Below are 16439 nucleotides of genomic sequence, written 5' to 3' on the forward strand. Positions count from 1 at the left end.
GCAAAGGGTGGCTACTTTGAAGAATATAAAATATATTTTGATTTGTTTAACACTTTTTGGGTTACTACATGATTCCATATGTGTTATTTCATAGTTTGATGTCTTCACTATTATTCTACAATGTAGAAAATAAAGAAAAGCCCTTGAATGAGTAGGTGTTCTAAAACTTTTGACCGGTAGTGTATTTATAATTTTTTTTGGACCAGCCCACAGCAATAAAATATGGTCCTTCTGGCATTTGCTAGAATTGCCAAACGGCTTATTTGCCCATGGGTGTGTGTCCCCAGCCCCACACCCCTGGTGTTCCAGCTACAGGAGGGAGACCTAGACTTGGTGAGAGAGGTGCTGCTGGAGAGCGGCAGGGAGGAGTATGATGAGACTGCAACCTCTACTTGCGCGCCTCAGCCTTTCGCAAACTCAGACTATGAGAACATTTTGCCCTGGCAGAGACTCAACCAACACCCAAAGACAGTGGGCATCACCTGCAAGGATTGCCTGGCTAGAAACCTGAAGAGGATGAGGAGGACGTTCGGCTCGGGTCTTTACGACTTCAGCCCGACTGCTTTCATCCTCCCCAATGATACCACCAGGTTTCTGGTACAGTACACCAAGCATCGTTTGAAGAATGGAGGCAGGGCAGGGTATTGGATCTGCAAGCCAGTGGATCTATCAAGAGGCAGGTGCATCTTTATCTTTGAGGACATCAAAGACTTGGTGTATGACTCCTCAGTGATAGTTTAGAGATACATCAGCAATCCTCTCCTCATCTCAGGGTACAAATTTGACCTTTGAATCTAAGTTTGTGTGAAGAATTTTCAGCCTTTCACCATTTACATGCATCAGGAGGGATTGGTACGCTTTGCGACTGAGAAGTACAATTTGTCATTTTTGTACAACCTTTATTCTCACCTGATCAATACATTTGGCCCTTCTACACAACCGACAAAGAGAGAGTGGGATAAAGATGAAAGTGGACTATAAGTAAATTCCGCTGCTTTCTTCATAGCCAAGGTATCAATGAACAAAAGCTCAACAACACTGTCACACTAACTTTTCTCACCATAGTCCCCTCCATAGCTTCCAGTTCCAACAGTGTTGAGCTCGTTGGTGCCAAATATAAGCCATGGCTACTAGAGGTTAACTACAGCCCTGCTCTCAACCTCGACTGCCAAGCAGACGTGACAGTAAAGAAAGGACTTCTCAATGACCTGGTTCATCTGATTAACTGCTAGGACATCCTTAGACAGAGAGGATATCTCAAACAAAAGTACAAATGCCCCTGCTATCTAGGCAGCCAGTCTCTGCAGTCCCCAGTGCTGCTGCGCTCCAAGTCTATGTGTGAGCACCCTGCCAGCAAACAAGAGACGTCACAGCGTCCACTCTACGCTCTGAAAAGAAATGAATAAGAGACACCAAAGGCTCGGCTCTGAATCCGATACTCATCCCACATTCAAAGACTGCAACTGTAACTGGAAACAGAAAGACACATCTGGTGCTCTCACAGATGACAGAGGCCATCCAGTGGTCTGAGGTTACAGACATAGAGACAGAGACCTGTCAACACTTGATAGACTGCATCAGACTTCAAGGAAACCAGCAGTGGCCTACTGTAAGCTACCTCCCATTCACATGCAATAGTACAATACTCCTAAATTCCCATGGGACCCTAAAAGCCAAGACAAGAGCACCCCACCACTCTGTGTGGGAGATATCATACCAACGTTTCATTTCAATGAGGTCACTCTGAAGGCATCGCGGGACAAGCTCAACGTTAAGACTGCAGTCCACGAGGTTCACAAGCTCATCAGCCAGCTAGCATCAGGTTGTAGCTACAAAGAGATGAGAGGGAGGAAAGATGATTTTGATAGATTGAAGAAAAAAATAAGTTTGGGTCTCTGTTTTGGTGACCACCTCTTCTTAGTGAGTGCCACTAACTGAGCAACTGGACATTTTTGTAATAAAGCTTTTGTAATAATGTATTTTTAATTTATTTTGAACATTAGTGTAAAAAAACTAAATTATACACAATATAAAAAAAATCACATGATATGGAAAAGCAACCTTGTCATTTGTCCACAATTTCCAATTAACCTCTTTTGTATCTACAGTATATCTAATAGAACATAAATGAATACAAATGGCAGTGGTTACATGTTAAACTACAGTCCCATTCTTCATTAGATAATTGCTTGTGAAACAGTATAACTGTTTCTAAATTGTCAGATGGCTGAATGTGGATGTGGTGCAGGAATCAGGCGCAGGACACAGAAGCTTCGTCCAACAGACTTTAGTAGACGACACAAATAAACTAACGGGCCTCAAAGAGCCCGGAGGCGAGCGATTACGCAAACCGTGCGTAAACACCAAAATTACAATAAGTGCGCAAACAAGTGCGACAACTCTCCACACACAGGAGCAAAACAAAATACAGCACCTGCTGACAGGCGGAACAATTACACACAACACACGACTAACAAAACGAGAACTTATAGGAAACATAATTAACACTAAACGGAAACAGGTGTACAAATAAGATAAAACCAAACAAACATCGATAACATACAATGGTGGCAGCTAGTACTCCGGGGACGACGACCGCCGAAGCCTGCCCGAGCAAGGAGGAGGAGCAGCCTCGGCCGAAACCGTGACAGTACCCCCCCCTTGACGCGCGGCTCCAGCCGTGCACCGACCCCGGCCTCGGGGACGACCAGGAGGACGCGGAGCAGGGCGCGTGGAATGACCACGGTGGAACTCAGTCAGGAGAGACGGGTCTAATATGTCCCTCCTCGGCACCCAGCACCGTTCCTCCGGGCCGTACCCCTCCCACTCCACGAGATATTGGAGACCCCCCATCCGACATCTCGAATCCAAGATGGACCGAACTGTGTACGCCGGAGCCCCCTCGATGTCCAGTGGGGGCGGAGGAGTCTCTCCTATCTCACAGTCCTGGAGTGGACCAGCTACCACCGGCCTGAGAAGAGACACATGGAACGAGGGGTTAACGTGATAATCAATAGGCAGTTGTAACCTGTAACACACCTCGTTCAGTCTCCTCAGGACTTTAAAAGGCCCCACAAACCGCCGACCCAGCTTCCGGCATCGATAACATACAACGGTGGCAGCTAGTACTCCGGGGACGACGACCGCCGAAGCCTGCCCGAGCAAGGAGGAGGAGCAGCCTCGGCCGAAACCGTGACATAAATGGACTACAAGTAACTCATTAAGTCCCTGATTTCTTCTTCAGCTGGGCCATGTTAAACCACAGGAGCTAAAGTCATACTAGTTGTTATCAGGTCAGGTCAGTAGGTTATTAGCCCTACCCTACAGTATATGTGGGGACCTCATGAATAATCTGCCATTCTGTGCAACCTAAGAATCCTGCTGACACAAACGAAGAGGTCAAGAAGGTTATATAATTGCCATGTTGCAAAATAAGAAATCCATTCCTTAAAGAGAGAAGTACGGACATTCATAGATCTCTACAAAATAGTTTGACTGCAAATGTAATGTATTGACTAGTGTTACATATTTCCTGTACAATAATGATTTATGGATTATAAACATACAGAACTTAAACATATTGGTTTACACAAATGCACTTAGAAAAACATCAAATATTCCACAGGGAAATAGCTATAGTTAAACATTATGTAGCACTGATCATTTGGTATAAAGGTTTGAAAAAGAAATATAAACAGCTGATCCTCATTTCTTGTCTATTATGATAAGGCCATCCTTGTCCTTAATGCGAACTCTGCCTGAAGGGAACATTGTCTTTTGCCTTTCATTGGAATACACTGTCTTCACTGTTCCATCAGGGTATTCCTTCCGCTTTTAGCGGGACGTATGGATCTCTCTTTGGCCATTGTTGAACTCCACTGTTTTCTCCCCCCACACACACACAAAATATACTGAACAAAAATTGAAACACAACATGCAACAATTTCAACGATTTCAAAGAGTTACAGTTCATATAAGAAAATCAGTCAATATTGGCGGGAACTGGAACACGCTGTCGTGCACGTCAATCCAGAGCATCCCAAACATGCTCAATGAGTGACATGTCTGGCCATGGAAGAACTGGGACATTTTCAGCTTCCAAGAATTGTGTACAGATCCTTGCGACATGGGGACTCTGCATTATCATGCTGAAACATGAGGTGATGGCAGTGGATGAATGGCATGACAATGGGCCTCAGGATCTCATCACGGTATCTCTGTGCATTCAAATTGCCATCGGTAAAATGCAATTGTGTTCATTGTCCGTAGCTTATGCCTGCCGGTACCATAACCCTACTGCCACAATGGGGCACTCTATTCACAACGTTGACATCAGCAAACCGCTCGCCCACATGACGCCATACATGTGGTCTGCGGTTGTGAGGCCGGTTGGACGTACTGCCAAATTCTCTAAAATTATGTTGGAGGCGGCTTATGATAGAGAAATTAACATTCAATTCTCTGGCAACAGCTCTGGTGGACATTCCTGCAGTCAGCATGCCAATTGCACGCTCCCGCAAAACTTGAGACATCTGTTGCATTGGGTAGTGTAATAAAACTTCACATTTTAGAGTGGCCTTTTATTGTCCCCAGCACAAGGTGCACCTGTGTAATGTTCATGCTGTTTAATCAGCTTCTTGATAGATTATCTTGGCAAAGTAGAAATGCTCACTAACAGGGATGTAAAGAAATGTGTGCACAAAATTTGAGAGAAATAAGCTTTTTGTGCAAATGGAAATTTTCAGGGATATTTTATTTCAGCTAACAAAACATGGGACCAACACTTGAGTTTAGATTTTGGTTCAGTGTACAAAAATGCAGCAGCTGTTAAGACTTTTACCGTACATAAAATAGAGCTAAGTATGTGTGTCTTACTCTGAGAACTTGACTGACTTCGGCCGAGCCTGCCTCCCCTCCTTGTTCGTGCAGGCTTCGGCATTCGTCGTCACCGGAGTACTAACCACTGCCGCCCCAATCATCATCACAATTGTCTTGTCTCGTTATCACACACACCTGGTTCTAATCCCCTAATTAGTCAGTGTATAAGTGTTCCCTCTGCCCCCTTGTCCTTGTGGGTGATTGTTTATTGTGAAGGTTAGTGAAGCTCGGTGGAGCTCGTGTATTTTGTTCGACGGGAGTATTTTCTCGTGTGCCTTGTATTTTCCAGTGCACCTGTTTTGTGCCCTGGAGTGTGTTTGACGCAGTTCTGCGTAAACCTGTATTTTGCGGATTAAAGCTTCTTCTTTTTCTGTGATTTACCCTCCTGCACCTGACTCCTTCAACACCACCACATCACATTGACCACTGTTCCATCTGGGAAGATGCTCTCCTCTCTGCCATCAGGATAGAGGTACTCCCCCTCTTTCCATCAGGGTGGTGTATCTCTACAGAAAACAAATTAATACATTTTGTGGTATTTGTGTCTATACCTGGTCACTCTGAAAATGTCTATCAGATTAGAGCTTTCTTAAAAAATATTATCCATCTGGTTGTTTGGAAATTACAGGACCTCCAAACCAGTTGGGTATGTGGTATGGGTACAAGTTATGAAAATGCACATCTCTTTAAAGATCTAATCCGCATTTGGGGAAACAGCGCCACTGTATACCCCCAGCTCCTTTGTTATTGTTTTAGTTTTGTTGATGAAACGGAGAAGAGAAGTGTCTGGCTGCGTGGTAAAAAAATGGCAATACATATTCTGCTGAAAAAAAAGTGTTTGTTGTTTGCAGTAACTTCTTTGTTGTTGTAATATCCCAAACGGACGTGGCTGTTTCACCATTAAGGATTCCAGCTTTAAAGCATTCCTTACAGTTTAAATACTGGCATAGTCCTCAAGACGACATAGGACTCACAACTTTCCCATCCGCCAGTATGTGTTTGACATCTCCATTGAAGAATGTGACTGTTACTGAGTTCTGGTCAGCATTGATCTCTTTTCTAGTTCCATTGCGGAATGTGATAACACGCCAGCCATTGGAGAGAAGTTGTTCTATCTATGTTTCAGAGCAATATCATGGCATGTCGGTGCATTATTATGTTGTTGCACTGTGAGTAGTAACACTGTGGCATACTCGGAATTGCTTAAAAGTAACTTCAATGAGAGGGCAGAAAATTATATACTTCATACAAGTACTCAAAGAAATAATAACATAGGGGAACGTTCCTACCTTACCAACTGGATAGTGTATTTCTTTACACACGTCATTGTTTATGCCCTTGCTTGTTGTGTGGATGGAGTTACCCCTCATTCCTCCTGGATTCTGACGTGGTTCCTGCAATAACAAATTAAAGGGATAGGAAAAGTTTAAGAATGGTCCAATACCTTGCTCAAGGAACTAGCTCATAAACATGAGTATACACAACAGTTCCTCTTCTAGGCTAAGAGTCCAGGTAAACTAAGGTTTCACTTAATTACTCTGTGTTCTCTTCTCTGAGGAGCAGTATTTGCTGACAGATGGTGTCTGTCGCCGTCGGGTGTGGCGCTCCTGCTGTGTCGACCTTTCACCTCCGTCTGGGGCAGCGGGTAGCTTAGTGGTTAAGAGCGTTGTACCAGTAACCGAAAGGTCGCTGGTTCTAATACCCGAGCCGACTAGGTGAAAATTCTGTCGATGTGCCCTTGAGCAAGGCACTTAACCCTAATTGCTCCTGTAAGTCGCTCTGGATAAGAGCGTCTGCTAAATGACTAAAAATGTAAATGTAAAATGTCTCCTTTTCCACTGACGACCCAAACCCTGAAGACAGCAATAATTAGAAGGGTATTTCACAGTGGTTGTTTGTTACATGTAGTATTGTGTTACAATACATCTGATGCTATCTGATTACCATGTTACAGACATAAATACTGTAAGTACCTGATCCCTATTGCTCCCACTCTATTTTAAGAGGCGGTCATCTGTCTGACAGGTGTCCTCAGAACTGCCTGAATGTGATGAGAGGCCCTCTGTTGTGAATGAAATTCATAAATTATGTATGTATGTATAGTAAGCACAGAACAGAGAACTTACTTATGGAGGCAGGTCCACAATCCCTTGTGCTTTGAGCATTGGTGTGATAGCTGTAATAAGGCTAAAGAAAGAATCAAGTCACAGAATTTGTGGGAAATAATTTTCTTATAACTAGATGTGATGCCTAGCTTAGAAAGAATGCATTGATGATTAAACATAAAAGGTTTGTACTGTACTGATATAAATTGTTTAACCTAACAAGCTGTGATTAATGTGAGGAGCTGTTAGGGAGTAGGGGGAGATAATAACTTGTGTCTCACATACACGAACACTGCCTCTTTGTGAACCGTCCAAGGACGTAGGTACAAAGAGTACAGGGGAACTGTGTCTATGGGGGCTGACTCTCTGGACGAGTGCAGAACAACCAACACCTGGCAACAGTGAAGCGCCAAGGGACTGGGACCAGCCTGTGCGCCAACGATAGACTGAGTAAGTCTAAACCACGCTCAGTCTCTACTCTGATAGGCCAGCAGGGAGCGTGAACTATCTCTGTCAGAGTATTTAGGGAAGAACTTAGAACAATGGACCAGTTCTCTGTCTGCCCTGTGTGGTATTTCAGTGAGCCCGTATACGAACTCTCATACTTACCATTTAAGCATTTGCATTAATAAATACTAGACTAACTTGGAGACTGTGTAATGACCTCTTTTGTTCACAAATACCAGATTTGAATTGACGCAACTTATCAAATTACAAACAGTAGCCCTCTTATTCTATGCTTCTAATGAGGAATAGATACAAAGAACATCCGTTAGTCTAAATTGTTAATAATGGACATTAGGCTACTGTACATTTCTGTTTGCAATATTCAATATGTTTAGCCTTGATGACATGTGAAAGCGCCACATGCAGTTTTAAATACATTTTGTCCAGTTTGGATTTTAACTGTGCTTGTTTCATCTATTTATTTTATTATATATTTTTTTTCATTATATTTTTTTAAATATATTTGTTCACACCAGATACAAATGTATAGGAACAACAACCTAGATGCACACAAACAACTGACTACATCTCGTCTGCCCAGGCCCGCATGCTCACACCCCCATCCCAAGTGCCTGCATTATTGTTTGCCACTTGGCCTTCAATTGTACCAATTAGTTTCTCGTTCGCCCATGCTATTTCAATATTTCAATAATAAATCATAAATTTTTCCATTGTGTTTATGATGGCAGATTGATTCATTTCCACGTTTTTTGTGTAAATTTTTTCAAGATGAGTGATGAGAAGAGAATCGTCCAGCCCATTGGGTTTCTCACTACACCCCCATATGCCATGTCTTGAAATATGCAGATAGAGAGATTAAAAGTACGTTTACATTGTAATACTTCTGACAGCCAACTTTCTGAATCCGTCAATAACTTTTGGACTTTGTACAATTCCCAGAAATCATGGATTATTGAGTCATTATTAGTTTTTGCCGTTGTGCTGTAGAATTTGTGAATTTTGTCTCTTCTATAATACATTTATACATTAGTTTATACTGCATTAAGCGTACATCTTGTGCCAACATCAGTTATTTTTAAATCTTGGTTCCAATAGTTCCTTTTTTTCTAAGAGATTTTCAGTTAGATATGCTCTCTGCAAGGTTTTGTATGTCTTCTCTATCATATAAACATCCTTTTCTGACTCAAATAAGATTCCCTCAAGTTTGCTCTGATGTCCAAAAGACTTCAAATCGAAATTCCATGATATGTAATTTTTTATGTATTTGAAACTATCTACATTGGTCAGTCCAAAATTACTTTTTAATTCTGTCATGAAAATAAATGTACAGTGCCTTGCAAAAGTATTCATCCCCTTGGCGTTTTTCCTACTTTGTTGCATTACAACCTATAATTTAAATTGATTTTTATTTGGATTTCATGTAATGGACATACACAAAATAGTCCAAATTGGTGAAGTAAAAAAAATAACTTGTTTCAAAAAATACTAAAAAATAAATAATGGAAAAGTGGTGCGTGCATATGTATTCACCCCCTTTGCTATGAAGCCCCTAAATAAGATCTGGTGCAACCAATTACCTTCAGAAGTCACAGAATTAGTTAAATAAAGTCCACCTGTGTGCAATCTAAGTGTCACATGATCTGTCACATGATCTCAGTATATATATATATACACCTGTTCTGAAAGGCCCCAGAGTCTGCAACACCACTAAGCAAGGGGCACCACCAAGCAAGCTAAGGATAAAGCTACGAACATTAACAACTTCATAGTTAAGAACACTATAACAATATGTAAGAAAATTTAACATATTCTACAAGAACCAATATCACTCCCTAAAAACACAACCTTATGGAACAATCCTTGGATAGCCTTTCAGAATTCACCGATAAATTGGTCCACATGGAAAACTAAAGGCATAGAAACCGTAAATGACTTGGTAAGAGGAAATACAGTGGCTTGCGAAAGTATTCACTCCCCTTGGCATTTTTCCTATTTTGTTGCCTTACAACCTGGAATTAAAATGGATTTTTGGGGGGTTTGTATCATTTGCCTTACACAACATGCAAAATATTTTTTGGGGTGAAACAAACAAGAAATAAGACCAAAAAAAACAGAACTTGAGCGTGCATAACTATTCACCTCTTGCAGCAATTACAGCTGCATGTCTCTTGGGGTATGTCTCTATAAGCTTGGCACATCTAGCCACTGGGATTTTGCCCATTCTTCAAGGCAAAACTGCTCCAGCTCCTTCAAGTTGGATGGGTTCTGCTGGTGTACAGCAATCTTTAAGTCATACCACAGATTCTCAATTGGATTGAGATCTGGGCTTTGACTAGGCCATTCCAAGACATTTAAATGTTTCCCCTTAAACCACTCGAGTGTTGCTTTAGCAGTATGCTTAGGGCCATTGTCCTGCTGGAAGGTGAACCTCCGTCCCAGTCTCAAATCTCTGGAAGTCTGAAACGGGTTTCCCTCAAGAATTTCCCTGTATTTAGCGTCATCCATCATTCCTTCAATTCTGACCAGTTTCCCAGTCCCCGCCTATGAAAAACATCCCCACAGCATGATGCTGCGACCACCATTCTTCACTGTGGGGATGTTGTTCTCGGGGTGATGAGAGGTGTTGGGTTTGCGCCAGACATAGCATTTTCCTTGATGGCCAAAAAGCTCAATTTTAGTCTCATCTGACTAGAGTACCTTCTTCGATATGTTTGGGGAGTCTCCCACATGCCTGTTGGCGAACACCAAACGTGTTTGCTTATTTTTTTCTTTAAGCAATGGCTTTTTCTGGCCACTCTTCCATAAAGCCCAGCTCTGTGGAGTGTATGGCTTAAAGTGGTCCTATGGACAGATACTCCAATCTCCGCTGTGGAGCTTTGCAGCTCCTTCAGGGTTATCTTTGGTCAATTTGTTGCCTCTCTGATTAATGCCCTCCTTGCCTGCTCTCTGAGTTTTGGTGGGCAGCCCTCTCTTGGCAGGTTTGTTGTGGTGCCATATTCTTTCCATTTTTTAATAATGGATTTAATGGTGCTCCAAGGGATGTTCAAAGTTTCTGATCTTTTTTTTATAGCCCAACCTTGATCTGTACTTATAATAATAATATAATATGCCATTTAGCAGACGCTTTTATCCAAAGCGAGTTACAGTCATGCGTGCATACATTTTTGTGTATGGGTGGTCCCGGGGATCGAACCCACTACCTTGGCGTTACAAGCGCCGTGCTCTACCAGCTGAGCTACAGAGGACCACCTCTCCACAACTTTGTCCCTGACCTGTTTGGAGAGCTCCTTGGTCTTCATGGTGCCGCTTGCTTGGTGGTGCCCCTTGCTTAGTGGTGTTGCAGACTCTGGGGCCTTTCAGAACAGGTGTGTATATATACTGAGATCATATGACAGATCATGTGACACTTAGATTGCACACAGGTGGACTTTATTTAACTAATTATGTGACTTCTGAAGGTAATTGGTTGCACCAGATCTTATTTAGGGGTTTCATAGCAAAGGGGGTGAATACATATGCATGTACCACTTTTCCGTTATTTATTTTGTAGCATTTTTTGAAACAAGTTATTTTTTTCATTTCACTTCACCAATTTGGACTATTTTGTGTATGTCCATTACATGAAATCCAAATAAAAATCAATTTAAATTACAGGTTGTAATGCAACAAAATAGGAAAAACGCCAAGGGGGTTGAATACTTTTGCAAGGCACTGTATATGCTGATAAAGAGCGCTACTGACACCTTGATACAACTGATGATTGACACAATCATTGAAAATAATACTTCCAAGTTTCAAGTTTTAATGTCACATGCACAATACAGTGAAATGCCTTTCTTGCAATCTCAAAACCCAACAATGCAATAATCAATAACGATGTAATACTAGAAATAAAAACAATAAATAATAAATATGAAGAACACAATAAGTAAGTAAGCATACTGTATACAGGGTCAGTTCCAATACCATATTTACAATGTGCTGGGATACTGGAGTGATGGAGGTAGATACTGTATGTATAGAGGTAAGGTGACTAGGCAACAGGATATAAGACAAGATGCTGCTACTCTGTTTATATGTGAGTGGGTGTGCGTGTGTGTAGAGTCAGTATAAATGTATGTGCATATTATGTGTGAGCAGTGGCGATTTTAGCTTGTAAATCTTGGTGGGGCAAACTCAACCAATTATTTTTAGATGCATGCCAGCAAAGCCACTACATATTTATTTTTTTATTAGGCCCATGTGGTCTAAAAAGGAAGGACAATATAATCACGAGGATCAACTTTCATAGACAACATACCGACGCACAGACAGCGCATTGCGCAAACAAAACAACCCTGGCAATATCAACTCATATTACATGGGTCTATTACTGAACTTTTTTTTGGGGGGATGTTGAATTGTGTGAGAGTGTGATTTGAAGGAGTCAGGCGCAGGAGGGTAAATCACCGAATACAGAGTTTTTTCAGTAGTACACAGTTGCGTAATGCTGGATAGCGTCAACAGCACAGGGCGTAATACAGGTGCACTGGAACACAATACAGGCACACGGGGAGAAATAACCCCGGCAATACAAAGTACGGGTAGCTCAACCGCGCTACACTCATCTTCACATAAAACAATCACCCACAAGGACAAGGGGGCAGAGGGAACACTTATACACAGGCTAATGAGGGGATATGAACCAGGTGTGTGTAATTGACAAGACAAGACAAATGGAATGATGATATATGGAGCGGCAGTGGCTAGTAAGCGGGTGACGACGAACGCCGAAGCCTGCCCGAACAAGGAGGGGAGGCAGCCTCGGCGGAAGTAGTGACAAATTGGAAGAGATTGTCACTGGCAAACATGGTTAGAGACCCAACAACATTATATAGAATCTCCTCCTCGTCAAGAAAAGCACATGAGCTAATTATAATACACAAAGTAAGCAAAACAATTAAATCATTCCAACATTATGAGGGAGTAGTCGATATAATTTGTTCAGCACTTTTGAAATGTACAGCGACAGAATTCAGAACATGGGCCAATCTTACAGTATTCTCCCTGTACACCAAGTCAGAACCTTAGGATAAATAACGTGGGCATATAAGAAGACAATGAAAGCTCTTATAATATTCGATGATGACATTTCTCTAAAACAGGCTATAGACTACATGTACACCACCAAGTCAGAACAATAGGCTAAGTTCTGAGGGGGAGACAGACCAAATTCTTTAACGTGGTGTAGCGGTCCTTCTTGTGGGCAAACTTTGTCATCAAAGTCTGGCATTCTCTGGATTTATGGTGCTTTCAAGACAACTGGGAACTCGGAAAAAAACAAGATCGAATCATGACGTCAGTGATCTTCAGGTCGGTGCTCTAGAAGGGTTCCTGACTTGGAATTCTGAGTTGGATGACCGTTCAAAACGTATTTTCCCAGTCCAAGCTCGTTTTTTTTTTCTGAGTTATCAGTAGTCTTGTCCACACTGAAGTCTGAGATTTCCCAGTTCTGAGTTTCCAGTTGTTTTGAAGGCGGCAGAAGTCATGCTGGATCAACAATCTCACACTCAATTCGTGCAAATACACTACAGGTCAAAAGTTTTAGAACACCTACTCATTCAAGGGGTTTTCTTTCTTTTTTACTATTTTCTACATTGTACAATAATAGTGAAGACATCAAAACTATGAAATAACACATATGGTGGCGAAAACAATTTGAGGGAACATTGCTCTGAACACTGCCGGAACCGGAATGAGCCTCACTCGGCTGGGATGACACCACTATCAACTCCCCACAAAGTCAGCCCGACTTCCAATGGACTTTGAACCCAGCAGGAGACAATGGTCACACGAACTGGTCCGAGCCAAGGCCTCCTGAACGTGTTTCCACCCTAGGCATTGTGAAACCACATGCTCTAGGGGACGGTCGGAGGTTCAAAGTTGCCTTCTTTAAACTTTCTCTTACCACTGGCCATCTTACTCAAGCAAGGAAGCACTGGCTACACAAGCAGAGCAGAACGTAGTGGGTTTTTAGCAAACATAAATCCTACCCAAGCAAGGAAACATTAGAAGAAGAAAACAATCCAAAACCCCACCTCAAACCTGTCTCAAAAAGACAGTTTAAAAATTGCTTGCCATTTCCTCAATGAACATGATGTCATGTTGGCTCATTGGCTGAGCTGGCCAATCAGTGGTCTACTCGTGTTAATATTTTTAATGACTGGTGTACGTCCACACCATTCTGTTGTTGGGGTATGCCCACAACATTCAAAACACAGAAAAGCTGCTTTTTAACATACTTAATTATCATTTTTTGGAAGGAAAACTATTTCATTCATATAGTACTTAATTATAGCACATATTTCATAGACATCTGGAAACACTGGATAGTTACTTTAAAGTGTTTGTTGGTCAGAGGAAGAGAGGTAACTAGGACTAGTTTGCACATTTGTTTGCTCCTGGTTTTAAACTTTATCCTCTTTTACTCCGTTTATTATCTGCCTGTTTAACTTGCTCTATTTATTATAATAAAAACCAACGTTTTCATGAAGAAATCTCCTGCCTTTTCAAGAAGAAGATTTAATGTGAGAGGCCCTCATGTCCTCAATCTCTTGTGGGATTTAGCTGCTTATTTATTTGTCCTGTGGTGACTCGCCTACTCAGGCATGGGAGGTGCTTAACCAACAATTCTGAATAAGTGCTATGCTGCCTGCCGGGGGGAATTACTTCCACACTTAAGTGCAGTCCTTCAGTTTCACCAAGTCTGCATACGTGCTAGGACCATGTTTGGCTACCATCAAACAGACCTGCGTTTCATGTAAAGTAAGGAAATCTTAGGAGTTGAGTACTTTGGAGGACTGTTTTGCCTTCTCATTAAGAATACGGACAGAGTCTGACTGTACAGAGGACAGCTTTCGACAATGCAAATTATGGAGAACGACCATTGGAGTGATAACTGCACAGCAGAGAATCTGCCACTGTACACATTTTACGCCTATGTGATGATCGTGGAATTCATCCTGGCTCTGCCGCTCAACCTCTCAGTGCTTTATCTATTCATCTTCAAGCTGAAGTTCTGGAAATCTAAAAGCAACAACATTTTCCTGTTCAATCTCGTCTTGGCTGACCTTCTTCTGCTATTCTGTTTGCCAGTGAAGGCGTATAATTTCCTTAACGGGAATAGGCGGAGTACAGAGGGAGGGACCTGCAAAGCCATGCTCTTCATGCTGTTTCTGAACCGAGGTGCCAGTATTGCCTTCCTGACTGTGATTTCAGTTGATCGCTACTTCAGTGTGGTTCATCCTGGGAAAAATAACTTTACCAAGGCTTTAAAAAGGTCTCCTCATATCTCTTTGATCATCTGGCTACTGCTGCTCCCACTGACTATCCCCACCATGCTGAAGTCCTTTGAGTGCTGTAATAGTTATGGGCGGGTAGAAGACACTCTAGTCAAGGACGTCACTGACGCTCTGAGAGAGGTTGTGTTTTTCACCCAGATTCTCATCCCTTTCTTTGTGTTGGTCTACTGCACGGTCCGCATTGTTGACAGACTCAAAAAGAAGACAGTAGGGGATAGTACCAAGCTGCGCCGAGCAGCATTTCTGGTCACCTCAGTTATGCTGGTCTTCTCTTTCTGTTTCCTGCCTTGTACCATAGCTAGAATTATTCTGTTGATTGTGAGAGTTGAGAATTTACCCAGCGCAGAAGATATAGTTGTTCAAGTCTTTGACGGTCTCATGGTTTTATCCTACATGGATTGTGTAGTGGACCCAATTCTGTACTGCTTAAGCAGCACTAAGTTCAAAAGTCTCTACCTGACAACTTATTGCCGCTGTCTACTGAGCGAAGATGCACAAATAGCTGAGAGCATAATCTCGACAGGAAACAACTCAAACCCAAAACGCAACAACGATGTACTGTTGCATAGTAGGTAAAAAGAGGATATGAAAATGTCTGTTTTATTACTGCATTACGACTGTTCTCATGATAAGACATTCATGTTACTTTGCCAAACCATTACGTGTTTCTGTTACCATTAGTCATCTGGTTTCTTTCACCAGTGATGTCATCATGTTAAACAGCTCATAATGACTCTGTTGTTACTAATTGTCTGGGTCAAATAAATAATCTTCTCAAGTTATGCTCCCAAACATGTGTTGTTGTTATTGTTGTTGTTGTTGTTTTTATTGTTGTTATTAATGCTATTATTAGTTTTGATTAGGCCAATAATTATACAGTGTTTCTTTGTATTCCATTCCAATTTTACATACCTCTCCTCTATGATATTATCATTGGAAGGTGATCCAAAAATGTCTCAGCGTTTCTGTTATCATACCATATACTGCAGTAGTTACAACAAAAACAGGTCAACCAGAGCATACGTCAGGCCCAGCCACTGGCCAGAGAGAGAGGGGGATAACAGTAGTCCTGCTGAGGAAAAACAGAGGGACTTCAGAGGGGTATACTACAATTGAAGCTAGATCTACTCAGGGTTTTCTCAAGCTAGCCAGCTTCAGTTAGCTTCACATTCCAGCTCAGGCTTCATCCGGACTACGACGGTGGATATTGCTTGTCCGCCTGCCACTAACTCTAGCAGGCTTGTAACTGCGCATGCATGTCGCACGTGACTAGTCGACTGCCAAACTCTTCATTGAGACAATGCTGAAACATCAATCCATGGGCTAGTCAGTGCCACATTTTCATTTGCACTGAAATCAAAATGAAAGAAAAGTTATCTTGCAAATTCAGCAGGCTATGGTGTGAAATAGGCTTTCAGAAGTGCCGTCTTTGTTGGATTACTTATCGTTAATGCTGTCTTTGGTGTGCTTGTTAATGCATGATAACCTTTTATCCCCCTCTCATCGATAAGTCACACAAAAGTTTTACTGTGTGTGAAGTTTCAAATGCATTCTGCCATTACTAAATGTGTAATGTGATAGGTATTTTAACATGACTATTTTTTTACACACAAAAACACATTTGATTAATAAAATATTGAATCTGTTG

At 41.8% G+C, this 16439-nt stretch overlaps 1 protein-coding gene and 1 pseudogene across 1 annotated transcript; both read left to right on the forward strand.

Annotated features, from left to right (window-relative positions):
* Positions 1-222: 222 nt before the first annotated feature.
* On the forward strand, positions 223-1406 carry LOC121552148 (annotated as a pseudogene).
* Positions 1407-14186: 12780 nt separating this feature from the next.
* LOC121552698 (12-(S)-hydroxy-5,8,10,14-eicosatetraenoic acid receptor-like) lies at positions 14187-15569 on the forward strand. Its single transcript, XM_041865706.1, has one exon. The coding sequence runs from the start codon at positions 14354-14356 to the stop codon at positions 15365-15367; it is 1014 nt and encodes a 337-aa protein (XP_041721640.1). The 5' UTR covers positions 14187-14353; the 3' UTR covers positions 15368-15569.
* The last annotated feature ends 870 nt before the right edge of the window (positions 15570-16439 follow it).

This window comes from Coregonus clupeaformis, chromosome 36, assembly GCF_020615455.1.
Source record: "Coregonus clupeaformis isolate EN_2021a chromosome 36, ASM2061545v1, whole genome shotgun sequence".
In the NCBI taxonomy this organism is placed as follows: Eukaryota; Metazoa; Chordata; class Actinopteri; order Salmoniformes; family Salmonidae; genus Coregonus; species Coregonus clupeaformis.

What these genes read in the sequence shown, in the direction of transcription:
- LOC121552698 (XM_041865706.1), top strand. Translation starts at nt 14,354, where the DNA reads ATGCAAATTATGGAGAACGACCATTGGAGTGATAACTGCACAGCAGAG.